An 18,701-nucleotide genomic window follows, 5' to 3' on the forward strand; every position below is an offset into this window, starting at 1 on the left:
TGCGTCGTCTCATTATATAGTCGAGGTGATGGGGGTTTCACTGATTCGTGCCTTGCTGAGGAACAAGGGAACAGCCCCGTGTTGGGATGTTCAGTGAAACGCTCCATGATCACTTTTGTTTGCAACAAGGACAGTTTTCCATGTGATTGATGTGTACGGTCGCTGTATAGCCGTTGGTGCCTCACTGCTGGTCTTTGTTGCAGTCACGCGAGCACGTTGCTCGCTGCCTGTGAAGGGATTTTTTTTTTTTTTTTTTGCAAAGGACACGAGTAATAACAGACCATGTATTGGTGGGACGCGAAATGAACAAACGTTTCTCGCAGAGCATGCGATGAGTTGTTGTCATTACACATTTGGTATTCAGTCTGTATTGACACAATATGCCTCTTGACTCCCATCAACCTTTGGGCAGCCTTGTACACGGCAGGTTCGAGCCATGTCCTAATCTACACACCCAATCAACCGAAATTCCTTTCCAAAAAAAAGTTCCCAATAGATAAAAATAGAACCCAGATTCGCTGGCACAAATGCAAACTAAATGCCTGAATGTTCATCGCGTCATTACCACGGCCCTACATGTATGCCCAATTCTTTAGATCCATAACATGGCATTAAATGAAATCGCTCCCGCAGCATAGGTCGCTCGTGATATCGCCCGCTCGCACAGTTTCCTCCACACACAGAGCCCCGGGGTATATGCTCTTGTCGGCAAGGGCCAGCGCGTGCAGGCCAGTGTCAGTCCACAATGTCCCTCGAGCCGCTGCTACTGCTGTCGCCTGATGACGTGACACTGAGGTCCCTTCTGACGGTGCGGACAATCTTCCAGATGCCGAATGCGACGAGGGCGAGCACGACGAAGAGGACGATGATGATGATGGCGATGACGTGGTTGCGTTGCACCATGGTGGCGGCAGGGCCCTGATGCAAGGGCTGTGAATAGGTTTCGGGGGCTGGCTGGCTGGCTGCAGATGTAGCAGCAGTCAAGGATGAAGTCTTTTTTTTTTTTTTTTTTTTTCTTGATAGCGTATGGCTGCAGGTGGGACGCCGTGAAGCTATTCGCGAGCCAGGATGCGGCAAGACAGTTCGTTTGCGCCTCGAATAAAAACGTCGTCAACGGACCGTTGGGTCTGGAAACGGCGCGGGCACGAGGAAAAATGATCAAGGTAGCAGCAGAAGACTGGAATGAAGCAAAGTGGAAGACGGACGGCGCAGGCAATGCTGCGTGCATGTCACTCATATAGCTGGTTGCCCCGCCACCGACTTTCTGCGCAAGTCAATAAACGGATGGCTGGCGTTGCGAAAAGAATCCCGCCCGGATTTCAAGGTTGACCAGACATTACAGGGGTCTACGGAGTACCGTTGGTGGGGCCAAGACTGGACCTTTTGGCAAAGCTTTGGCTCCCCAACCTCCAATGCACCCGCTGCTGCTGACAAGGGAGGTCTGTGTGCTCAAAGCAACATTGAACATTGATTCAGCTCAACTGCCCACAACAGCAAACGACATTCTGTCTCGTGTGAATTGTGTGAAATTGATTCCCCCTGAAAAAGAGCCATTCCATCTACTCTCTCCTATGCTACCTACCACGGCCTTATCCACCCAATTGTCCCAGCTCGCAAGATACCTGGTGCAAAATGGTGGCACATCTTCGCCCTCGAGAAAAAGTCTGTTTACAATAAAGTGAGATTGTCCGAAGCGCCAGGTCCATTTCGTCCGCAACCTAAAGCCAGTCCATTCAAAAGCACGGCGGATTGCTCTCGCCAACTCCAACCAAGTCACATCACCAGTCTCCCCCCTTCAGTCGCCCTGCGTTGCCACCCTGTCATCATCTCGAATAATCTTGACGTGTCGCTCATAGAATTGCAGCATCTGTTTGTTATCCGTCAGTAGTTGCACGCGTTGCCGCCAGCCACCCAACACTCGGCAACCGCACGTACCTTTTGAGGACACTTCTTGTAAATGACAGACGTCTCATGCTTGGTCTTCTGCCCGTTCTTCCAAATGAGGTACACGACAAGCTTGCCACTCCCCTCGTCCTCGCAAGCATCGATGGTGGCAATTTCGTCTTCCCAGGAGCCCGCTGGTGGTTGCCACGGTTTCGCGCTGGCGGGCGGTGCCGAATCAGCAGGGTGTGTGCCGTTCTTTCGTGGTCGCTTGGCCGTCGTCGCCGCCGCGTTGGAGGCTCCTCGCCCTCTCTTCTTCCCCCTGGATGCCTTCTCTGTTTGGTTGAAAATGTTCTCTCGTCCACCAAACTTGCGAAAATACTCATCTAGAATTTCCTGCGCAGATTCTCTGCAAGAGTACATGGTAAATTAGTCATCGCACTCGATATCGCAGTCGCAAACATATATGTACTCACTCCAGATTCTCCTCGGGCTCCCAGGTCAAGTCCTTTTTGGAGTCGTAACCTTCCCACTTCACCTGAAATCTCAGACTTCCCTGTTGAGTCTTTGTTAGAAACTGAACGTGATGTCTCGTAATCGATTCCGCCACTAACATCTTCGTCAATCATGTGACTTTTGATCGCTTCGACGATAAACCTAGGTCCGCATTAGCAAACGAACCCTGCCGTAGGAAAGCGTAAAGCGCATACACGTCCTCCTCAAGATCCTCATCCTCCTCCTCGTCTTCTCCGTCAACCTCACTGCCTCCATTGGCAGCCACAGGTCCTGGCTTGTCATCGCTTTCCATGCTGCGCGCATCGTCGGCGAGTGATCGCGAGCTTCGGGAAGATCGCATTGTCGTTACCTGAGGCTCCACGTCGGAGGACTCATCGTCGCTGAGCGCTAGAGGATTGTAAGTGCATGAGACACATGAGAAGCGCGTCATAACCAATCGTAGGCATCGCCAGCGCAGCCATGCGAGCAAGAGCTTCACGCCATGACTGGCGATAGATAAACAGGGCAAGGAGGACCATCCATCTCCGAATGCAGGCTTGTTTTTCCCGTCTATCACGTACCTGGAGGCATTTTCGCAGAGTTGCAGAAGTTTCTAAACAGGCGATTCAGTGGCTGCAGAGAGGTGAAGCTGCGCATATGTCGCCAATCGGCATGACTGAACCAGACTTCACGATGGTTTCTGCCAAACGCGCTCGGCTGATTGAGTTGTGGAGAGCGAGCTCATAGCGCGACCTAGCCGCAGGTGGCTGACACAGCAACTCGCGCATGTCACGTGCCGTGGCATGTTGTTGCCTTGCGACGAGCTTGTTGCCTCAGGACGAGCAAAGCTTCGAGGCGAACAAACCCAAACCATGAAGCTCCATCCTTCAGCTTCTTTCTCCAAGGTTGAGTAACTGCTGGTTCAAGCTCCGTACTGACCCCAATTTCTATGACGAGGCCCATCGCAAAGGCACGGAATTCCATCCGACCCCTGTTGGATCAACACAGCTTGGCTTTCCAGATATTCATAGATACTCTGTGTCAGCCGATGACGTGGATGCACAAACTCAGCCAGAATCACTTTCGATGTGGTTGTAATTTCTCTTCACACGTCTATGCTACGGCTATCCAGATGCCGTCTCAACGAGGTGAGGATGGACGAGTGGCGCTCATCGTGTGAGAGAATTGGTTGGCATCCAGGGCCCCTTTACTGCATCTTTCTTGCCATTTACACATCTCCTCTTCACTAGCAAGCACTCTTAGCCGGAACCCCGAAGGCCTCCAAACATTCTGGACTGCATTATTCCAAAATCCGTTGATTTCTACCTCCACGGTAAATCAAGAACCTCCGCAGCCTCAAAGAGCCTCTACAATGCTGCTGATCAAGTCTAGGATGATGGAAGTAATCGCGCCATAAAGTGACCTCAAGTAAAATCGTCTTTTCCAGTGAACAGCCAGGGTAGTAGCACTATTTGTCGTGGCGCTGAGCTGTATGACAGTCGATGTCGATATGAATTGACGTACCCGTTCTAGGATATACCCCCGTCTCTGTCAACCTGGGGAGGGAAATCAGTGCATGACGGACGTCTTTACCTTTCTCGTCCAGCTGAGCTTTGTGTCCGGCCTCCAGAGTTCACTCCGGCGTCCATGACGATGCTCTGGTAGCATGTTACATCTTATGCCTGCAATTAACCCGGTTACTGGCGGCACACCAATTTCACCCAAAAATGAACTACCAAGGGTTTGATCAAGTGACACCCGGCGAACAATGATGCAGCGTCTTCCCGAATTGGAAAATAAAGGGAAAATAAAGGCTTCCAGGTTGGAAAGGCGCCAAGACATACGGGCTGGAGCGTAAAGCGGCGTTTGTTTCCAGGCTGGCGTGAGACAGCAGTGATAAGGTTTGGTATGAGATCGCCTGCCTATTCTCGACTGGCTGAATGCATGATATTTGTTAATGATAGGGGTAAGCAGCGCTCATCTGGACTAGGCTTCTTGGTTTATAGCTTGTACAACGAGGTACCCTACCTCAATGTCGCGAGCATTATTCTAAATCAGCGCATTCACCACCCGGCCTAGACCTGCCATGTGTCGAGTTGAACTTGCTTCGTTCCTGGCAAATCTCTGATGGAGTGATAGGGAGGACTGGTGTCACTTGAGCTCGCAGCTACTGCGATTTCGAACGGCCACTCTTCCTTATTTCAAAATACGGTTCCTGTCTGCCCAACGTCTGTCCTTGAAAGTGCAAGAGCCTTTCGCCTTCTTCATTAAACACCCTGAAGTGGCACAATCTCGGCGGTTTCCGGCTTGGGTGCCGTTCTGCCGTATGCGCGTAAGGCTCACATGGCAGAGTCATCAAGGCTAAAATGTGCCCTCGACCGGAGAACCTCTCGACTGCCCAGAGCTTTGTAGAACCCCGCAAGACCTTGGGGATGTCATCAAGGACGACTATAGATTAGCATTCTAGAATGGTCGCCACAGACTTCAAGATGCGCCCGGGACAGGCGGCAGTGGCTGGTTCAGCATCACTTGCAGCAACAGCCATATGGCGCCATCGTGAAGGATTCTGTGCAGCCTGCGTAAAGCCCATTCAGCAGACAATAAAGGCTTTCAACTGCCTGTATTGGAAGGTGTGCTCAATAGACCAGTCAGTCCCTTCAGCTCCACGGCGAGTTTTTGTTTCGGATTTTTCTTTGGGATCGACAGACGGGGTGTCCACGCGACGCGGGGGAATCTTGAACGAGGCGAGACCATGTGATTGATTGCGTCAACAGGCAATGTGTGAAAGGCGCTTCCGACTTTGGCTGGAATTTCGTACACCGCGGCGAACGAGGAATGCGGAGTAGCCAAGTCTCGGTGTCGACGATCTTGGATTCAATAGATGGGAGGTCTGATAGGACCGAATGGCTGCACAAGGACGAGGCAGCAGGTCCCCCGTGCTACCAGTCCATAGGAAAAAGGCATCCAATCCCGTCATTCGCCATGGGTGAACTACATCTACTTGTCATCGCCGCCAGACTTCTACACATGTTGAAATCGCCGAGGTGGCGCAGGTGAAACATTACCTACGTAGTTGGCAAGGCCCAAGAAGGTGCACTCCAAAACGTAGTGTATTGTTCGGGCTTTACTTTGAGTAATCAATCTACAAATAGAGTCATGTACTAGTCAGATACCACGTCGCGGCTCATGGCTCTGCTTACGGGCGGCCAAACCTTGGACGCGCTTCAGGTAAGACATGCCCATATTTAGCAAACGGCACCCGCTAAAGTCTTGTCTCGGCCTTCTCCAGCTACACGTGCGGTACAAGTTCCCACGGGGAGTAAACGCTCACCCCAAACCAAAAAAAGGCAGCCGAGCGAGGGCTCCGTCCAAAGGAGCACATGTGCTTTGCGGCCTTACCAGACAGGAAGATGGGATAAAATGAAGTCGGTCGGCTTGGGATGTTTGGCCTGCAGCCTGACCATTGTAAATTGACTACGTAGTCATGTTGGCAGCTCCATGGGTAGTTGGCGTGTCAGTTGAGCTTTAGCAGAGGGTCATCTGCCACGACGAAACGACGTACACAGGAATGCTCCATGCCTCGCACACTCGCTCAACAAGAGTATAAAACCCATGTAAACCCATGTATAGTATTCAATTCCGTCATCTTCTGTCCACAAGATTCGTGTATATATCTGTAGTACATGTATATATTTTTGATTTCTTTCCCAGTAGAGCCATGAAGTCGTCCACCCTTCCGGCCCTGGCCCTCGTCGGCCTGGCCGCCCCGGGACCGCTCCCCCCAGCACCGCCGGGCCACGGCCTGCCCATCGTCAAAACCACAACCACACCCGACGGCCAAAGCCTCGACTGGGTGCCCATCTCGTCGCAAGGCGACATCGCCAAGCCGCCGCCGGCGTCCCTCCTGAAGCGCGCACCCACCCGGCAGGACGCGGCCGTGGTGGCTGCCATCAAGCCCGCGGACGCCGGGCCCGCCGGAACGGTGCCGATCTTCCGGGCCCACGGCCCCACCAAGCCGATGAAGCGGCTCCCCCGCCCCGGCGACGACAATGCCACGGCAGCCGCGTCGGCGCGCTCCCACCGAGGCACGCACTGGTACGCGAGCACGGCGCAGAACGCCAGCAACCACGGCGGGACCGCCACCTACAGCATCTTCAAGGCCTTTGTGCAGCAGCCCTCGGACTTTTCCCTGCTGCAGGTCGCCGTCATCCGCAACGACGCCGCCCACGCCGGGACGCCGCCCAAGAGCCAGACCGTCGAGACCGGGTGGATCAACTACCCCGGCCAGGTCGCCGCTCCGCACCTCTTCTCCTTCTACACGACCAACAACTACGAGTCGTACGGCGACAACGTCTGCGGCTGGAACCGCGACGTCGCCGGCTGGGTGCAGTACGACGCCGAGATCTACCCCGGCATCGCGTACGCGCCGCTCGCCACCATCGGCGGCGACAAGTACGAGGCGGACATTGGCCTCTACTACTACCGGGGCAACTGGTGGCTGCACACGCTGGGCCGGTTCGTCGGCTACTACCCCGGCGGCCTGTTCTCCAGGGGCGTGAGCCCCGCCGACACTCTCGACCACCACTCGGACCAGATCAACTTCTACGGCGAGGTTTACAACAGCGAGGACGAAATGACCACCACCGACATGGGGAGCGGCGAGCTCCCCGGCAAGGGCTTCGGGCGCGCCGCCTACATGAGGAGGATTGCCTACTACGACACGGCGGACGAGTTCCAGAACTATGACGGAAGTCGCGGCGTCGTCATAAGCGATCAGAATAGGTATGACCTGTCGCCGACCTGGAACTCGGGGTCGGACTGGGGAAGCTACTTTTATATCGGAGGTCCAGGGGCCGGTGGTGTCGTTGGAGCCTAGGCGGGTTGTGCACCGAGTCAAGGGGAGAGAGAACAGGAAGGGTATGAGACTTGAGTCTGCGCCGTGAGGCAGACAGGGACTTGGGTTGGACCAAGGCAGGGAAACAACAAGGTCGCTGCCTTTGGGTTTTGAGGATGTACTTGCCGCCATCTAGGGTCACTTTCGTTTCCCGGGACGTGTATTGTTTGGAAATACCGCACAACGCACAACGCGTGACTCGTGGCTCATGACAATCTCGGTCCGCGACGCGGCAATTCTCAGCTCTGCCAAGTGCTTGTTTCTGGGACATGGTCTTGTTCTTGTACATACATGACAACCTATGGAATACATGTACACCGACTGTGCACACAACGGCACTGACATGACCTCGTACCCAAGGTTCTTTCCGTCAGTGATTACAACTACAATACGCGTCGCCACGGGGAGAGCCCTGTTCAAATTGTACGTATCAACGCCAAATGTTGCCTGGTCCGGAATACCCTGCATCTCGACACGTGACAATGGCTCAACTGCGTCGCGCCCAACAATGATGGGCTCGTCGAGGTTGTCGACGTAGGGAGAGCGGCACGCAGTCAGCATCCTTGACGCGATCAATCGCTAGTTGGTCCCGCGAAATCGGCGTCTACATAGGTATGCTACGACACCATTCTCCGTATAGCGATAGAGTATCCCCGTGTCCGGACTCCTGTTGTATCCACCAAAGTGCGCAGCTTTTCCTTTGCCTTTGTTACTGCTAGCGCCGTGTTTTCCAGAGGACTTGTGTTTCCTTGATTCAGCCTTAGCCTTGCCTTTGTCTTTTGTATCACCTGAGCTGGCATTGGCCTGGTTCGGCGCAACAAATTGAGTAGCACGAGGGGATCCACTAAAACCCAGAAACGTCAACCGTCGGCCACAGCCCAGACCGAGATCATAGATGGAGTGCGGGAACGCGCCAGCGACTTCAGCGACGCGCCCGCAAAACCCCGGAGCCCGACTGATGCTCAAATACAGCTTGAGCGCCGCTTCTATTCCTTGAAGATGGTAAGCGCATCGGCCATTGCAAAACTGCGACTTCTCTGGCAGAAGCGGCCCTCCGGAATGCCAGCTCGTCGGAACCGACACTTTTCAATTTCCTCACCTAGATCAACGGCGCACCTAATCGACACACCCATCGACGAGGAGCTGCTTCCAGGTGATCGGCTAAGATATTTCCATCCGACGCAGCCTGGCGAGATACTGGACGGCAGATTCAAGACGATTGCCAAGCTCGGCTTTGGCGCTGGATCTACTGTTTGGCTGGCGGAGAATCTGAAGTTGTAGGTTTTCCCTGCTTTTAGCTGCCAGTTTCAAACCCCTTTTCCTAACATTCACACCAGCAAAAGATGGAGGAAGTCGCCAGGTCCCCGCTATGTTAGCATCAAAATCCCGGCTCTTGATACAGATGCATCTGGCGAGACGATGAAATCAAAGCTCATCATCAATGCTAACCCGTCACACGAGGGGTTCTCATATATCCGGGTAGCAATTGACGAGTTTCAGTTACAAGGACCACAGGGAACTCACTCCTGTCTCGTTTATGAGCCTATGAGAGAGACTCTCTTTCATTTTCAGCGCAGATTGCCGTGACAAAGACTAGCAGTACCGTTATTTAGGTCTTACATCTTCCTTCTCCTTCAAGCCTTGGATTATTTACATACCGAGTGCCACCTGATCCATACAGGTAAGGATTTAAGCCACCTTCATGCATGACCAGGCCGCTAACCATGGCCCTCCAGATATCAAGGACGATAATATCATGGTGACGATTGAAAATGACGCCGTCTTGGCCGACTTTATCGATTATTATAAAAAAAACCCCCAGCCGAGGCACATCCGAACCCAAGACGGCCGTGTGACATACCTCTCACAAGATGATTTTGGTCCTCTGCGGGGCAACAGGATCTTACCTGAGCTAGCTGATTTTAATCTCAGCCTGCCCGGACTACCTGGTGATGGGGGCCATCTCTCTGCCATCCAATCTCACCGCTACCGTGCCCCAGAGGTGCTGCTCGGCTGCCCATGGTCATACAGTGTTGATATCTGGAATCTCGGCCTTCTCGTAAGCAAATTTTTCCTGGCCACCTTTTGTTGTATCACCCAAGTAACAGCAATAATATCGTCAGATGTGGAATCTCCTGGAAGACGTCAGCCTGTTTGACCGGCCTGCCGGCGAGGATGGCGAATATGACGCACACGTTCATCTTGCCCAGATGGTTTCTCTTCTTGGAGATCCGCCAGAGGAACTAATCAAGAGGGAACGAATTTACCGTAAACTTCAACTAGGGAGGCTGGTCATAAATCCACGGGGCAAGGAGTGCAAGACAATGAACGAGTTTTGGGGAGGGCCCTTTTTCGAGGATAATGGTAAGTCGCATACCCAAATCTTAGGAAGCTTTATCGAAAAAGGTGGAAAAACTTACGTGCCGCCTTACTATAGACCAAATCTTCCGTAAAGACCTTGTTGGAGGAGGAAAGGGGTTGGCTGATACGGTAACGGAACTAGCTGGCGATGAAAAAGAGGAATTTCTTGACTTTGCATCCGCCATGCTCCAGTGGCTGCCCGAGAAGAGGAAAACTGCCAAGGAGCTGCTGCAACATCCTTTCTTCGATGCATTGTACAAAGAACGTGAACGGTATTTGCAAGGGCAAGGGTAATGTTGAATCGATATAACTGAGCTCATCCACGTGGGGTTAACCCGCTACAAACGCGACACGGTAAAGTGGGCACTCTCAGCACCCCGCATCAAGCCGCGTGAGCTCACGTGATTTTATCTAGTATAACTCGCTTATCAATTATGTCTCGTCGCGGTATTAAAGGCTTTATAAAAAGCTAGTACCGAATACCATGACAATTGGAGAAGGCGCCATCAGGGCTTAGTGGTCCATTTCAGTTGGCGGCTTTTCGTCTTCTGCCTTCATTGTGTACCATGCTGTTTGATGAGAGGGCAGCGGCGATGTGCCTTACGAAGACCTACCGCTGTAAGAAAAGTGTGGGTTTCAGTCTCCAATTCCCCCCCTTTTGAATCCGGGACATGGCGACGCATAGCACTACGCGATGTGCGTTGTGCCTGCATGGTCGGTCTTGGTCGGTGCCATCCATGTAGTCACCTACTATTTATTACTCCATCGACACAACGTCCTGTCAAACTAGTAGTCAATCAAAGGCAAGACTGTGGAACTAGGGCAAAATGAAAATGGTAACAAACCCAGCCGTGGGCCCGTTCACCAACGAGCAAGCCCCCTAGAAGCTTGGATTTCTGAAGTTTATGGGTTGGTGAGCAGGCGTTATCGCCTTTGATCTGGAGAGTGTAACAGGTAGAGAGACAGAGTGGCTGAATGTGCTCATGGCCCATGTACTGTCTGATTGCTTCATCTAACCAGACTTTGGCGCAATAGATTTGAGGTTGCCTTTTTCTTCTTTTTCCACTTACCCTTTTGCCAATGTTGGGATGGAAACTCCCTTTTACAGGGATCCCATTGGCTACTTTGATGCTCAACAGGGGAGTTTGAAGAGCGGCTGGATGAGATTAGATTTTTGTCGCAAAGCTAGGGTTGGTTGTGTAGGCTACGAGCTGCGTCCACCAATGGAAAAGAAAGGCGAATGATTTGAGATGGACGATAGGTGCCGGCCACGAAAGCATTCGAGATGAAATAACCGCCTGATCATCGACAGATCTTCTTTCAAACTTCCGTTCATAGTAAATGTTGGTAAAGACCAACCGACCATACCCGCGTTCCAGTCAGAACACAAAAGGTCCACCGTCCACGGTTAGAGTGACAACAGCGAACCCTGGACATGCAGCAACACCTTTACAGGGTTGAGCTCAAGAGGGGGAGGAGAGACGAAGTCGATTGAGACATAGACCCTTGGCTCTGCGGTGCCGAGAATACTCCTTTTCTTCCTATTCAAGGGTTTCTTTTGGGCGATCATTCTGGCAACTTTGACAAGCACACCCCTTCCTGGATTCATCATCCTAGACATTGGATAACCACCGGGCAGGATGGAACAAATGGCAAAGGGGACCACAGGGCTGATCTCCCGAAACCTTTTGCCCCTGGGCCGCGGATCTCTGTCGATCTCGACTTGGGCAAGGACTGTGCCAGCCACATCTCGGTCTAACACACCAAATTGAGTGTATCGAGCGCCGCCACGGATGGGCTGTCGGTGGTCAGCCTCACAAGCCTCGATGTCGGTCCGAGGATCCAACAAGCGCCAGACGAACAAATAACTACTTGCACGGAGTTTTCAGTGTCAAACAAGAGATGCGTGGTGCTTGCCTGCGCAAGTGCCAACTTTGTGCTACCTAGAATGAAGTTTGACGTCGTAATCGATGGTTGTGTTCGATGTCCTCAGCAAAACGTTGCATACCTAGTCAGGCTTCCCGAGAACCTGGCCAGGGCTCCAAGCCGCTTTTCGAATCTCGTGGTAGCTCCAAAGCGACGATACAACCCATCTTTTCTCTAGACGAGACTACTAAACTGGGCAAATATCACCCAGGGCTGGCTGCTTGGATTATGTCAATATGGGACTTTAGCATAGGACTACAACGGGTCGACCACAGACCCAGTACTCGGTACTCTGGATACAGAGAGTAACGTGTCCATGGGACGAAACGGCTTCCACACCTTGCTTGTTCGTTCGTTCTGGGCTCCCAATTATCTCATCTTGCAGTGCAGGCGAAAGTCGGTGGTCACTGGGCCGGCGTCGTATGCATTGTGCAATGTTAGCTATAAGAAGCTTTGAAGCGTGCAAGTCGTTTTCCATCGACAATCAATTGGTTGATCATGGGCGGGAGCGCTGGGATGGAGTCAAATCAGATGTCATGCGATTGCGGCCTGTGAGCACGATTCTGGGGCTCAGAGCGGCCCATGAGTGGCCAACTGTGGCCAACCGCTTGCACTTTTAATAGCGGAAGGCGCCGGTCAGAAGCGATTGCCCCATGAGTGGAATCGATGAGTCGCTTGGGAGTTGAGGAAGGAGCGCCTGGGTGGGCAAGTGCCAGGTACCAGACGCGATACTAGAGGCTGGCGGGCAGCACCAGAGTGCCAGCGAGTTGAAAGACGGGTCCTGATGGGCCTGACGGGCTGGCGCTAGGCCTTAAGCGCTCTAACGCCAGCCCAGCGTCTCCGCTGCTGGACTGCTGGACCTGGAGCTTGGATGTCGGGAATGTCAGAGAACACTTTCAAGCCCAGCAGGATGCAAGACATGTGGCAACGACAGCTCAACTCAAGCAGCAATGCTGTGGTATGAGACGCCATGCGGCACCCGAACTGACGAAGATCCCACCATCCGGATTCCGCCGCCCACCACAAGCCATCTAATACCATCTATCTGCCTTGGTCGCGAGCACCAACCCATCAAGCACCCGGAGCTGTTGGCTATTAGGCCGGTGGAAGACCTTCATCCCTCGTTGAGCTTGGAAGTGCCCTGTTTTTCGATCACCAATACACCAATACACCAGCGCTTGGCTCATATACTCGTGTACTCTGTCTACGAAGACCTTGGCTGCTTTTGTCTGCTCGCCTTTTTAGACCCCGGAGCACCCTGCAAATGGAGGCATGGTGTCTCTCCACTGTAAGCCTGGTCTGCACCAGGACGCAGCAATGTGCCAGGTTGAGCATGGTCTGCTGCGGCCGACCGTGCGACCAGTCTGTGCATGAGAGGAATGATACTCGGGTTGGAGTACAAGCACAAGTACCCGCGCTGAAATGAGATCGCCTTCTTTGTCTTCGAAATGTGAAGTATCAAGTTGTCTGTGTTGCTGTCATCAACGTCTGCGTCGAGTTGAGGAACATGGCTTGCTGAACCGCCTTTGCAATCTTGGTCCGGGCAAACCTGGCTGTATACCAAGATGTGCTACAGCGAGCGATATCTCAAAGAAATGCACATTCCCTTTTTTATCTTTGACGTCAAAGAGGCCGAGCCAGCGGCTTAAGCGGTTGGTGAGCCACCAGTAACCACTGACCAGGGGGGTTTAACTAGGCGCGGATTGATGTCGCATCCGGCCCAAACGCGAATTGATACGGAGTGTCAGGGAGTCAAGTAATTGCCTGGATACTCCGTACGTGGGGGTCGAGTGGACTCTTCTTTCGAATTGCTAGTGTTGTTCTCGTTTACGGGTCCAATCCTATCGACCTATATTGGCCATCAGTTAATACCGAGTACTCGAGGACAAGATCCTACCATGACGGCGGTCCGTGGCAGTTCCAACACGGCGCAGAACGACTACGAGACATTATTTGGTTAGGGGCCTGAGGAATGGCGGACACGGGCACACAAAAAGAGACTCACCTACAGTTGACAAGTTTGGCATTTCGAAGTTTGAGGTTGACATGTGGAGCTCAGCTTCTGGAGCTCAAGTGCGCCAGGTGGCCCGCAGCTGCCACCAGCCTGCACATGTGGGAGCCACTGAGGGGTCCCAAACGTCGGCACTCAGCATTTGAAGGGAAACATTGAACTGGGCTGCGCCCGCTGGAGTTTTGCCTGGTGCGCTGGACGCCTCAAGCCGCACCAGACCACTCTGCAAGCCTGACCAGTTGACGCCTGCGCCTGCACCTGCGCTTGCCTGCGCTCGCCGTCTGGTGCTCTGGGGCTCCAGCAGCCGTTGCACGCATCAATTGAACCCAGTTCCCCGTATGTGTGCATCCCCATCCGTCTCCCCGTCCGGTTCCACCCCTGAGTTCATAACGGAAGCTTTATTTTGGGAGAGAGAAAAAAAAATTAATTGTGCAGGCTCCCACGATCCTTTTTATCCGTTCTCTCCTCTTCCAACTCCTTTTGTCCCTCTCTCAGGAGAGAAGCAGGCCTTCACTGCGCATTTCTCTTCTCCGTGGACTTGCATGAGACCTCGATGCCGTCACACTCCTGACAACAGAGCTTCTTTTATTCTCCCCAGTCCTGGAGCTGTTGCCCTCGCCTTCCCCCCCACACATACACTCGTTCGTTGTCAACCCCCCCCCCCCCCCCCCCCCCCCCCCCCCCCCCCCAATCCTCTAATCTCTATGCAGACGCTCCTTATGCTTTTCGGCGGAAACCTCCCCATGGCAGGAGACCGGCTCTTCAGTTTCGCTTCGACGAGATTTTTGTAATTTCACATCTCGGTGATATAATATTTTCCCGATTACCAGTCCTACGTTCGTTGCCTTCAGACCTCTCAGCCCCTGCTCCTCGAATTCCACACCACCGAGCTGGCTTGCTGTTGGCAGCATGGGAGCTGATATGGCGTCCCAAAATTCCGAAACGACCCCTGCCAAGCTCAGTGCCCCCAAGGACAAGAATTGCATTTATTGCAAACAAGCTTTTACCTCCTCTTCGCTCGGCCGGCATCTCGACCTCTATATGAAAGAGAAGAATCCCAAACCACCGGATGGCCTTCACGATGTGGAAGCTATACGGAAGTTGCGAGGAGGCATTACGAGGCGGCAAGCCCGCGGCTCTCTTGGTGCGCGCAAGGATTCGACTCCCGCTGGGACACCAAGACCTGCCCCGAAATGGGAAACTTCCAACCAAGAGACTGAGTCAATAGGTGCTGCACCTATACCGAAAGACGGCATTTATGCAGTTGACTCGACTCTTGGCAAATTCCCCTTTGTCCCGAGGTGGGAAGCTACTGGCGTCATCAATGATATTCCCCCTAGGGGCTCTTTGGATGGGGATGCCGGGCCAGATCCAGCGAAACGCCCGCCGATGCAACGGACAGTAAGCAAGCAAGCAGCCCAAAAGGCCCAATTCGATGTGAAGCAGAAGCTGTCAGATGCTATGGACACCGCCCGAGCTGCAGAACTTGCCTTGCGAGAGCTTCTGGGCTCGTGGAGGGCAGCCAAGTATGTGTCTGTCTTGTTTCCGTATAATGAGACAACTTTCCAGAATTGCGTTCTAACAGGCCACAGGCAACATATTGATAATAGCTCTATGCCATTCGGCTTTGATCCCCTCTCTCTCGACTTTCCAGCTCTTACATTACAGTGCCTGCACCCGCCGCCAACCCTTTTTTCTTCCACACAGCATCCTACGTCCACATCTTGGTCCGTGCAATCCCCGGGACTGCGAGAGTTTAAAGCCTTGAGGTCATACTTTAATGAGGAGTTTAGAGCTTGGAAAGTGACGTGTGCAGCTGCCACGACCGCGGCGTCTGAGGAACTCGCCTACCCCCCGACAGGACATTTGCAGGAGGACACCCGTGACGCTGTCAAAAAGGCCGAGAAAGCAGCGGAAAATTTAGAGAAGCAGGTGGGAGAACACCTGCAATCCGCATACTCTGTATGGAATTCGCTGCCAGGGCAGCGGCAACAAGAGCTTTGGATCCTAGAACTTGCGCGAGGGGTTGGCAGGAAGCACAAGGAAATGGAAATCATGAAAGAGCAGCAGCATCGATTGAAACAAGAGAATGCACACTTAAAGATGCAGATTGATCAGCTGAATCGCCTGCAACAGCCCCGCGAGTTCAGGCTCCTGTCACCGTCGACCATCCCGATAGATCGCGATGTGATTAGTTATGCATATGAGCAAGGCGTGAGAGGGGGCAAGTGCGTCGGTTTCGACATGGAGGACCGCCACATGGATGTCGCAACAGTTGTCGCCAAGTCTATTGAAAGGTGGAAGAATGTAATCATGTCGACTCGTGCAACCTCGAGTGGAATGAGTGCACAACGGCCACTGGATCAATCAGCTCAAACACCGGTCAATTTGAATGGTCCATCGAGGTCAAAATCACAAGGTCTGTCTCAGACGACGCAGCAGCAGCAACAACAACAACAACAACAACAACAACAACAACAACAGCAGCAGCAGCAGCAGCAGCAGCAACATAATCAACCTCCAGCTCAAACTAATAACACTGGCGAAAAGAGATTGTCCACTGTCAGTACGTCTGGACCTGTCAGCGAACATACGGCCCCATCCACCAGCACGACCGGTCCACCGTCGATCGCGGAGGAGGAGGAAGGAGATGAAAATGAAGATGTCAGTGATCAGGATGCGGATGCCGAGATGGAAGACGACGATAGCTTTGCCATTATGAATTCCTCTCCAGCAAAGAATGCCCACGCACCAATGCAACAAACCGCGACGCTTGAAGTCCCACGTACCCGAGGCCTGGTCCACCATCAAGGAGCTCCGCCAGACATGCGGTTCATGATGCAAAATGGAGCGGGCAGTCCTGTTGGCCGGTCAGCTATGACAATGACCAGGTCAATGCCAAATATGAACATGGCAATGCAGGGAAATCATGTGCATGATGGCGACATGCCCATGATGCAGCAAGTACGTGGAGATATGTACATGGAGCAATGACCTGCCAAGCTAGCCTCCATAACAGCAAGACACCAAAGGGACAGCCAAGAGCGAACATTCTGCCCATGGAGCCGTGGTTGAAGAATAAAATCCAAACGGTGCTGGAAGGAAAGACCCAGAGAAAAGTTTGATGAATTTACCCATTTTATACGATCCGCGGACATTGTAATGAATAAGGAACCATTTTATTTTGGCGGCTTCTTATGATGTGTTAATACGAACAACAAAAGTTTACAGTTGGAATTTTCCAAGCCTTCGTTTCTATTTTCATTTTTCTTTCAGGATGGGGTTCGTCTGCATACTGGGCGGGTGGGTACGCATGTTAATGAGAACCAAGACTTTAATGCAAGTACATTTTATTTTGTGGGAGAAATTGAATCTAAAGAAAATTGAGCCGAGAGAAGACGTAGCCAATCCATGATCTATGTGCATCCACCCGTCTTTTTTGTCCCCCCTTTATTGTACAACGATGTTGCCTTATTCTTTTACTTATACAATATTAATACATTTTCATGTCCCGCCTGCTTGATTATTGCTTGAGCTGCTTTAGTCGCTGCTCAATCATACGCAGTGTTGGCCTGGGTGCTCTTAGCCGATGTGCCAAGACCAGGGCGCCTGTCAAAACTGCGAGGCTACCAGCCTGGTGAGCTGCAGCCAGGGGAATCGGCACCATATAGATCAGCGTGGATATACCGAGGGCAACCTGCATGGAGACAAGATGAACTAAGCCAATAGCCCCCTTCTTTGCATCCTTGGGCAGAGCGGCAGCAACACGACCCGTCCGGGAGTAGGCAAAGAGGGCCAAGATGGCACAGAACGTCGAAACGGCGAGAATACGATGATCCATTTGCACGGTGCTAGGGTTCTCGAGCATGTTGCGCCACCAGAGGTCAGAGCCATCTTCTTTGCGGCAGTAAAATTTGTCCCAGAGCTCGGCTTTCGGTGGCGTCAGGCCCAGACCCATCTTGGGGAATTCATTGTAGATGAGGCCCGCGTCGAGGCCTGCAACTAGGGCTCCAGACATGATGGTGATGAAGGTGAGGGTTGCAAGAGCAAAAACAGAGCGGCGGAAGGTATTCAGCGCAGGGTTCTGGAGGGCCTGGAGCGCCGACATGGCGGCTTTGGGGTCGGCAAGGAGTCGGTGTGTGCGGAGGATGGCCAGGCCGGAGAGGAGCATCCACGAGTAGCAGACGAATGCGGTGGCCAGATGTGCAGTGAGGCGGTATTGCGAGACGCGAGGGTGCGAACCGGGGGCGAATAAGTCGTCTTTCAGACCAGACTTGACCATCCACCAGCCGATGAAGCCCTGGAAGCCAATGAGTGCGGATATGCCTACGAGGTTGAAGGCCATCTTGGTGGTGACTCTCCGGCGGGCGATGAGGTACACGGTGGGTAGGACGAAGGATAATCCAATGAAGCGGCCCCAGACACGGTGTGCCCATTCCATGAAGTAGATCTTTTTGAATTCATCAAGGGTCATGTGTGGGTTGAGAAGCTTGAATTCCGGAGAAGCTCGGTATTTCTCGAATTCAGAGTCCCAGTCTTCTTGAGACATGGGAGGTAGTGAACCGGTGACGGGACGCCATTCGGTGATGCTAAGTCTACAATTTGATGGGGTGTCAGATGGATCATGCTTGGGAAAATTTAATGAGAGGGCAATGGGGTAATATCGCATACCCAGATTCAGTCAATCTCGTCAGACCTCCCCAGACGACGATACCAAACACACTGACGGCGCTACCAATCAACCAATATGCCACACTCTTGGGGTTGGTTTTAGGGAAAGCCGTCTTGGCAAGTTGCTGGGCGTGCACAGATGCGGATCGGGAAGCAACATGGTCGGCCATTGCTCCCAGCGGCGTCGCGGGTTTCGCGTCCGCAAAGCCTCGGGGTCGTACGGCATTCAGAATGCGCGATGCGAACCGTGGCCGTAACGCTGCGGTTTGTCGGAGGCATTGGTTGCAGACGAAGAACCTGGAGGGAGCCTGTAGGGCTACCCTCCTTATTCCAGGAACAACGAGAGTCATCCTGTCGTGACACTGATGGCAACCAGCGACAAGAAGACAGAGGTGTGTATGGTCGACGGGTACCAGGAGGAAGAGTTCGTAGTTCCAGATGTCTGACCACAGGCGGAAATAA

The 18,701-nt window shown here is 52.9% G+C and overlaps 7 protein-coding genes across 7 annotated transcripts; 4 read left to right on the forward strand and 3 right to left on the reverse strand.

The window, feature by feature from the left end:
• Positions 1 to 735: 735 nt before the first annotated feature.
• J3458_000570 (uncharacterized protein) lies at positions 736 to 903 on the reverse strand (the record flags this gene model as incomplete). The annotated part of the gene is made up of 1 exon (XM_066116211.1): positions 736 to 903. The coding sequence occupies one exon, from the start codon at positions 901 to 903 to the stop codon at positions 736 to 738; it is 168 nt and encodes a 55-aa protein (XP_065978093.1).
• A 507-nt stretch (positions 904 to 1,410) lies between these two features.
• On the reverse strand, positions 1,411 to 3,102 carry J3458_000571 (uncharacterized protein). Its single transcript, XM_007810786.2, has 6 exons — positions 2,958 to 3,102; positions 2,592 to 2,784; positions 2,496 to 2,538; positions 2,358 to 2,437; positions 1,936 to 2,290; positions 1,411 to 1,867 (listed from the first exon to the last, which is right to left on the reverse strand). Exons 1-6 carry the CDS (start codon positions 3,031 to 3,033, stop codon positions 1,796 to 1,798), a joined length of 819 nt encoding a protein of 272 aa, XP_007808977.2. The 5' UTR covers positions 3,034 to 3,102; the 3' UTR covers positions 1,411 to 1,795.
• A 2,992-nt stretch (positions 3,103 to 6,094) lies between these two features.
• Positions 6,095 to 7,252, forward strand: J3458_000572 (uncharacterized protein; the record flags this gene model as incomplete). The annotated part of the gene is made up of 1 exon (XM_007810785.2): positions 6,095 to 7,252. One exon carries the CDS (start codon positions 6,095 to 6,097, stop codon positions 7,250 to 7,252), a length of 1,158 nt encoding a protein of 385 aa, XP_007808976.2.
• A 1,017-nt stretch (positions 7,253 to 8,269) lies between these two features.
• J3458_000573 (uncharacterized protein) lies at positions 8,270 to 8,857 on the forward strand (the record flags this gene model as incomplete). The annotated part of the gene is made up of 2 exons (XM_066116212.1): positions 8,270 to 8,547; positions 8,608 to 8,857. 2 exons carry the CDS (start codon positions 8,270 to 8,272, stop codon positions 8,855 to 8,857), a joined length of 528 nt encoding a protein of 175 aa, XP_065978094.1.
• A 115-nt stretch (positions 8,858 to 8,972) lies between these two features.
• On the forward strand, positions 8,973 to 9,925 carry J3458_000574 (uncharacterized protein; the record flags this gene model as incomplete). Its single annotated transcript, XM_066116213.1, has 3 exons — positions 8,973 to 9,329; positions 9,394 to 9,634; positions 9,708 to 9,925. 3 exons carry the CDS (start codon positions 8,973 to 8,975, stop codon positions 9,923 to 9,925), a joined length of 816 nt encoding a protein of 271 aa, XP_065978095.1.
• Positions 9,926 to 13,941: 4,016 nt separating this feature from the next.
• On the forward strand, positions 13,942 to 18,639 carry J3458_000575 (uncharacterized protein). The gene is made up of 3 exons (XM_066116214.1): positions 13,942 to 14,209; positions 14,279 to 15,094; positions 15,161 to 18,639. The coding sequence occupies exons 2-3, from the start codon at positions 14,478 to 14,480 to the stop codon at positions 16,560 to 16,562; spliced, it is 2,019 nt and encodes a 672-aa protein (XP_065978096.1). The 5' UTR covers positions 13,942 to 14,209; positions 14,279 to 14,477; the 3' UTR covers positions 16,563 to 18,639.
• On the reverse strand, positions 15,470 to 18,663 carry COX15_1 (Cytochrome c oxidase assembly protein cox15). Its single transcript, XM_007810783.2, has 2 exons — positions 18,240 to 18,663; positions 15,470 to 18,163 (listed from the first exon to the last, which is right to left on the reverse strand). The coding sequence occupies exons 1-2, from the start codon at positions 18,587 to 18,589 to the stop codon at positions 17,092 to 17,094; spliced, it is 1,422 nt and encodes a 473-aa protein (XP_007808974.1). The 5' UTR covers positions 18,590 to 18,663; the 3' UTR covers positions 15,470 to 17,091.
• Between the last annotated feature and the right edge of the window lie 38 nt (positions 18,664 to 18,701).

The sequence above is a fragment of the Metarhizium acridum genome (assembly GCF_019434415.1).
Source record: "Metarhizium acridum strain ARSEF 324 chromosome Unknown scaffold_1, whole genome shotgun sequence".
NCBI lineage: Eukaryota > Fungi > Ascomycota > Sordariomycetes > Hypocreales > Clavicipitaceae > Metarhizium > Metarhizium acridum.

What these genes read in the sequence shown, in the direction of transcription:
- J3458_000571 (XM_007810786.2), bottom strand. Translation starts at nt 3,033, where the DNA reads ATGCGCAGCTTCACCTCTCTGCAGCCACTGAATCGCCTGTTTAGAAAC. An exon ending in CTCTGCGAAAATGCCTCCAG is followed by an intron (nt 2,785 to 2,957) that starts GTACGTGATAGA and finishes ACAATCCTCTAG; the next exon opens with CGCTCAGCGACGATGAGTCC. An exon ending in ACAAGAAGTGTCCTCAAAAG is followed by an intron (nt 1,868 to 1,935) that starts GTACGTGCGGTT and finishes GATAACAAACAG; the next exon opens with ATGCTGCAATTCTATGAGCG.
- J3458_000575 (XM_066116214.1), top strand. Translation starts at nt 14,478, where the DNA reads ATGGGAGCTGATATGGCGTCCCAAAATTCCGAAACGACCCCTGCCAAG. An exon ending in GGCTCGTGGAGGGCAGCCAA is followed by an intron (nt 15,095 to 15,160) that starts GTATGTGTCTGT and finishes AACAGGCCACAG; the next exon opens with GCAACATATTGATAATAGCT.
- COX15_1 (XM_007810783.2), bottom strand. Translation starts at nt 18,589, where the DNA reads ATGACTCTCGTTGTTCCTGGAATAAGGAGGGTAGCCCTACAGGCTCCC. An exon ending in ACGAGATTGACTGAATCTGG is followed by an intron (nt 18,164 to 18,239) that starts GTATGCGATATT and finishes ATCAAATTGTAG; the next exon opens with ACTTAGCATCACCGAATGGC.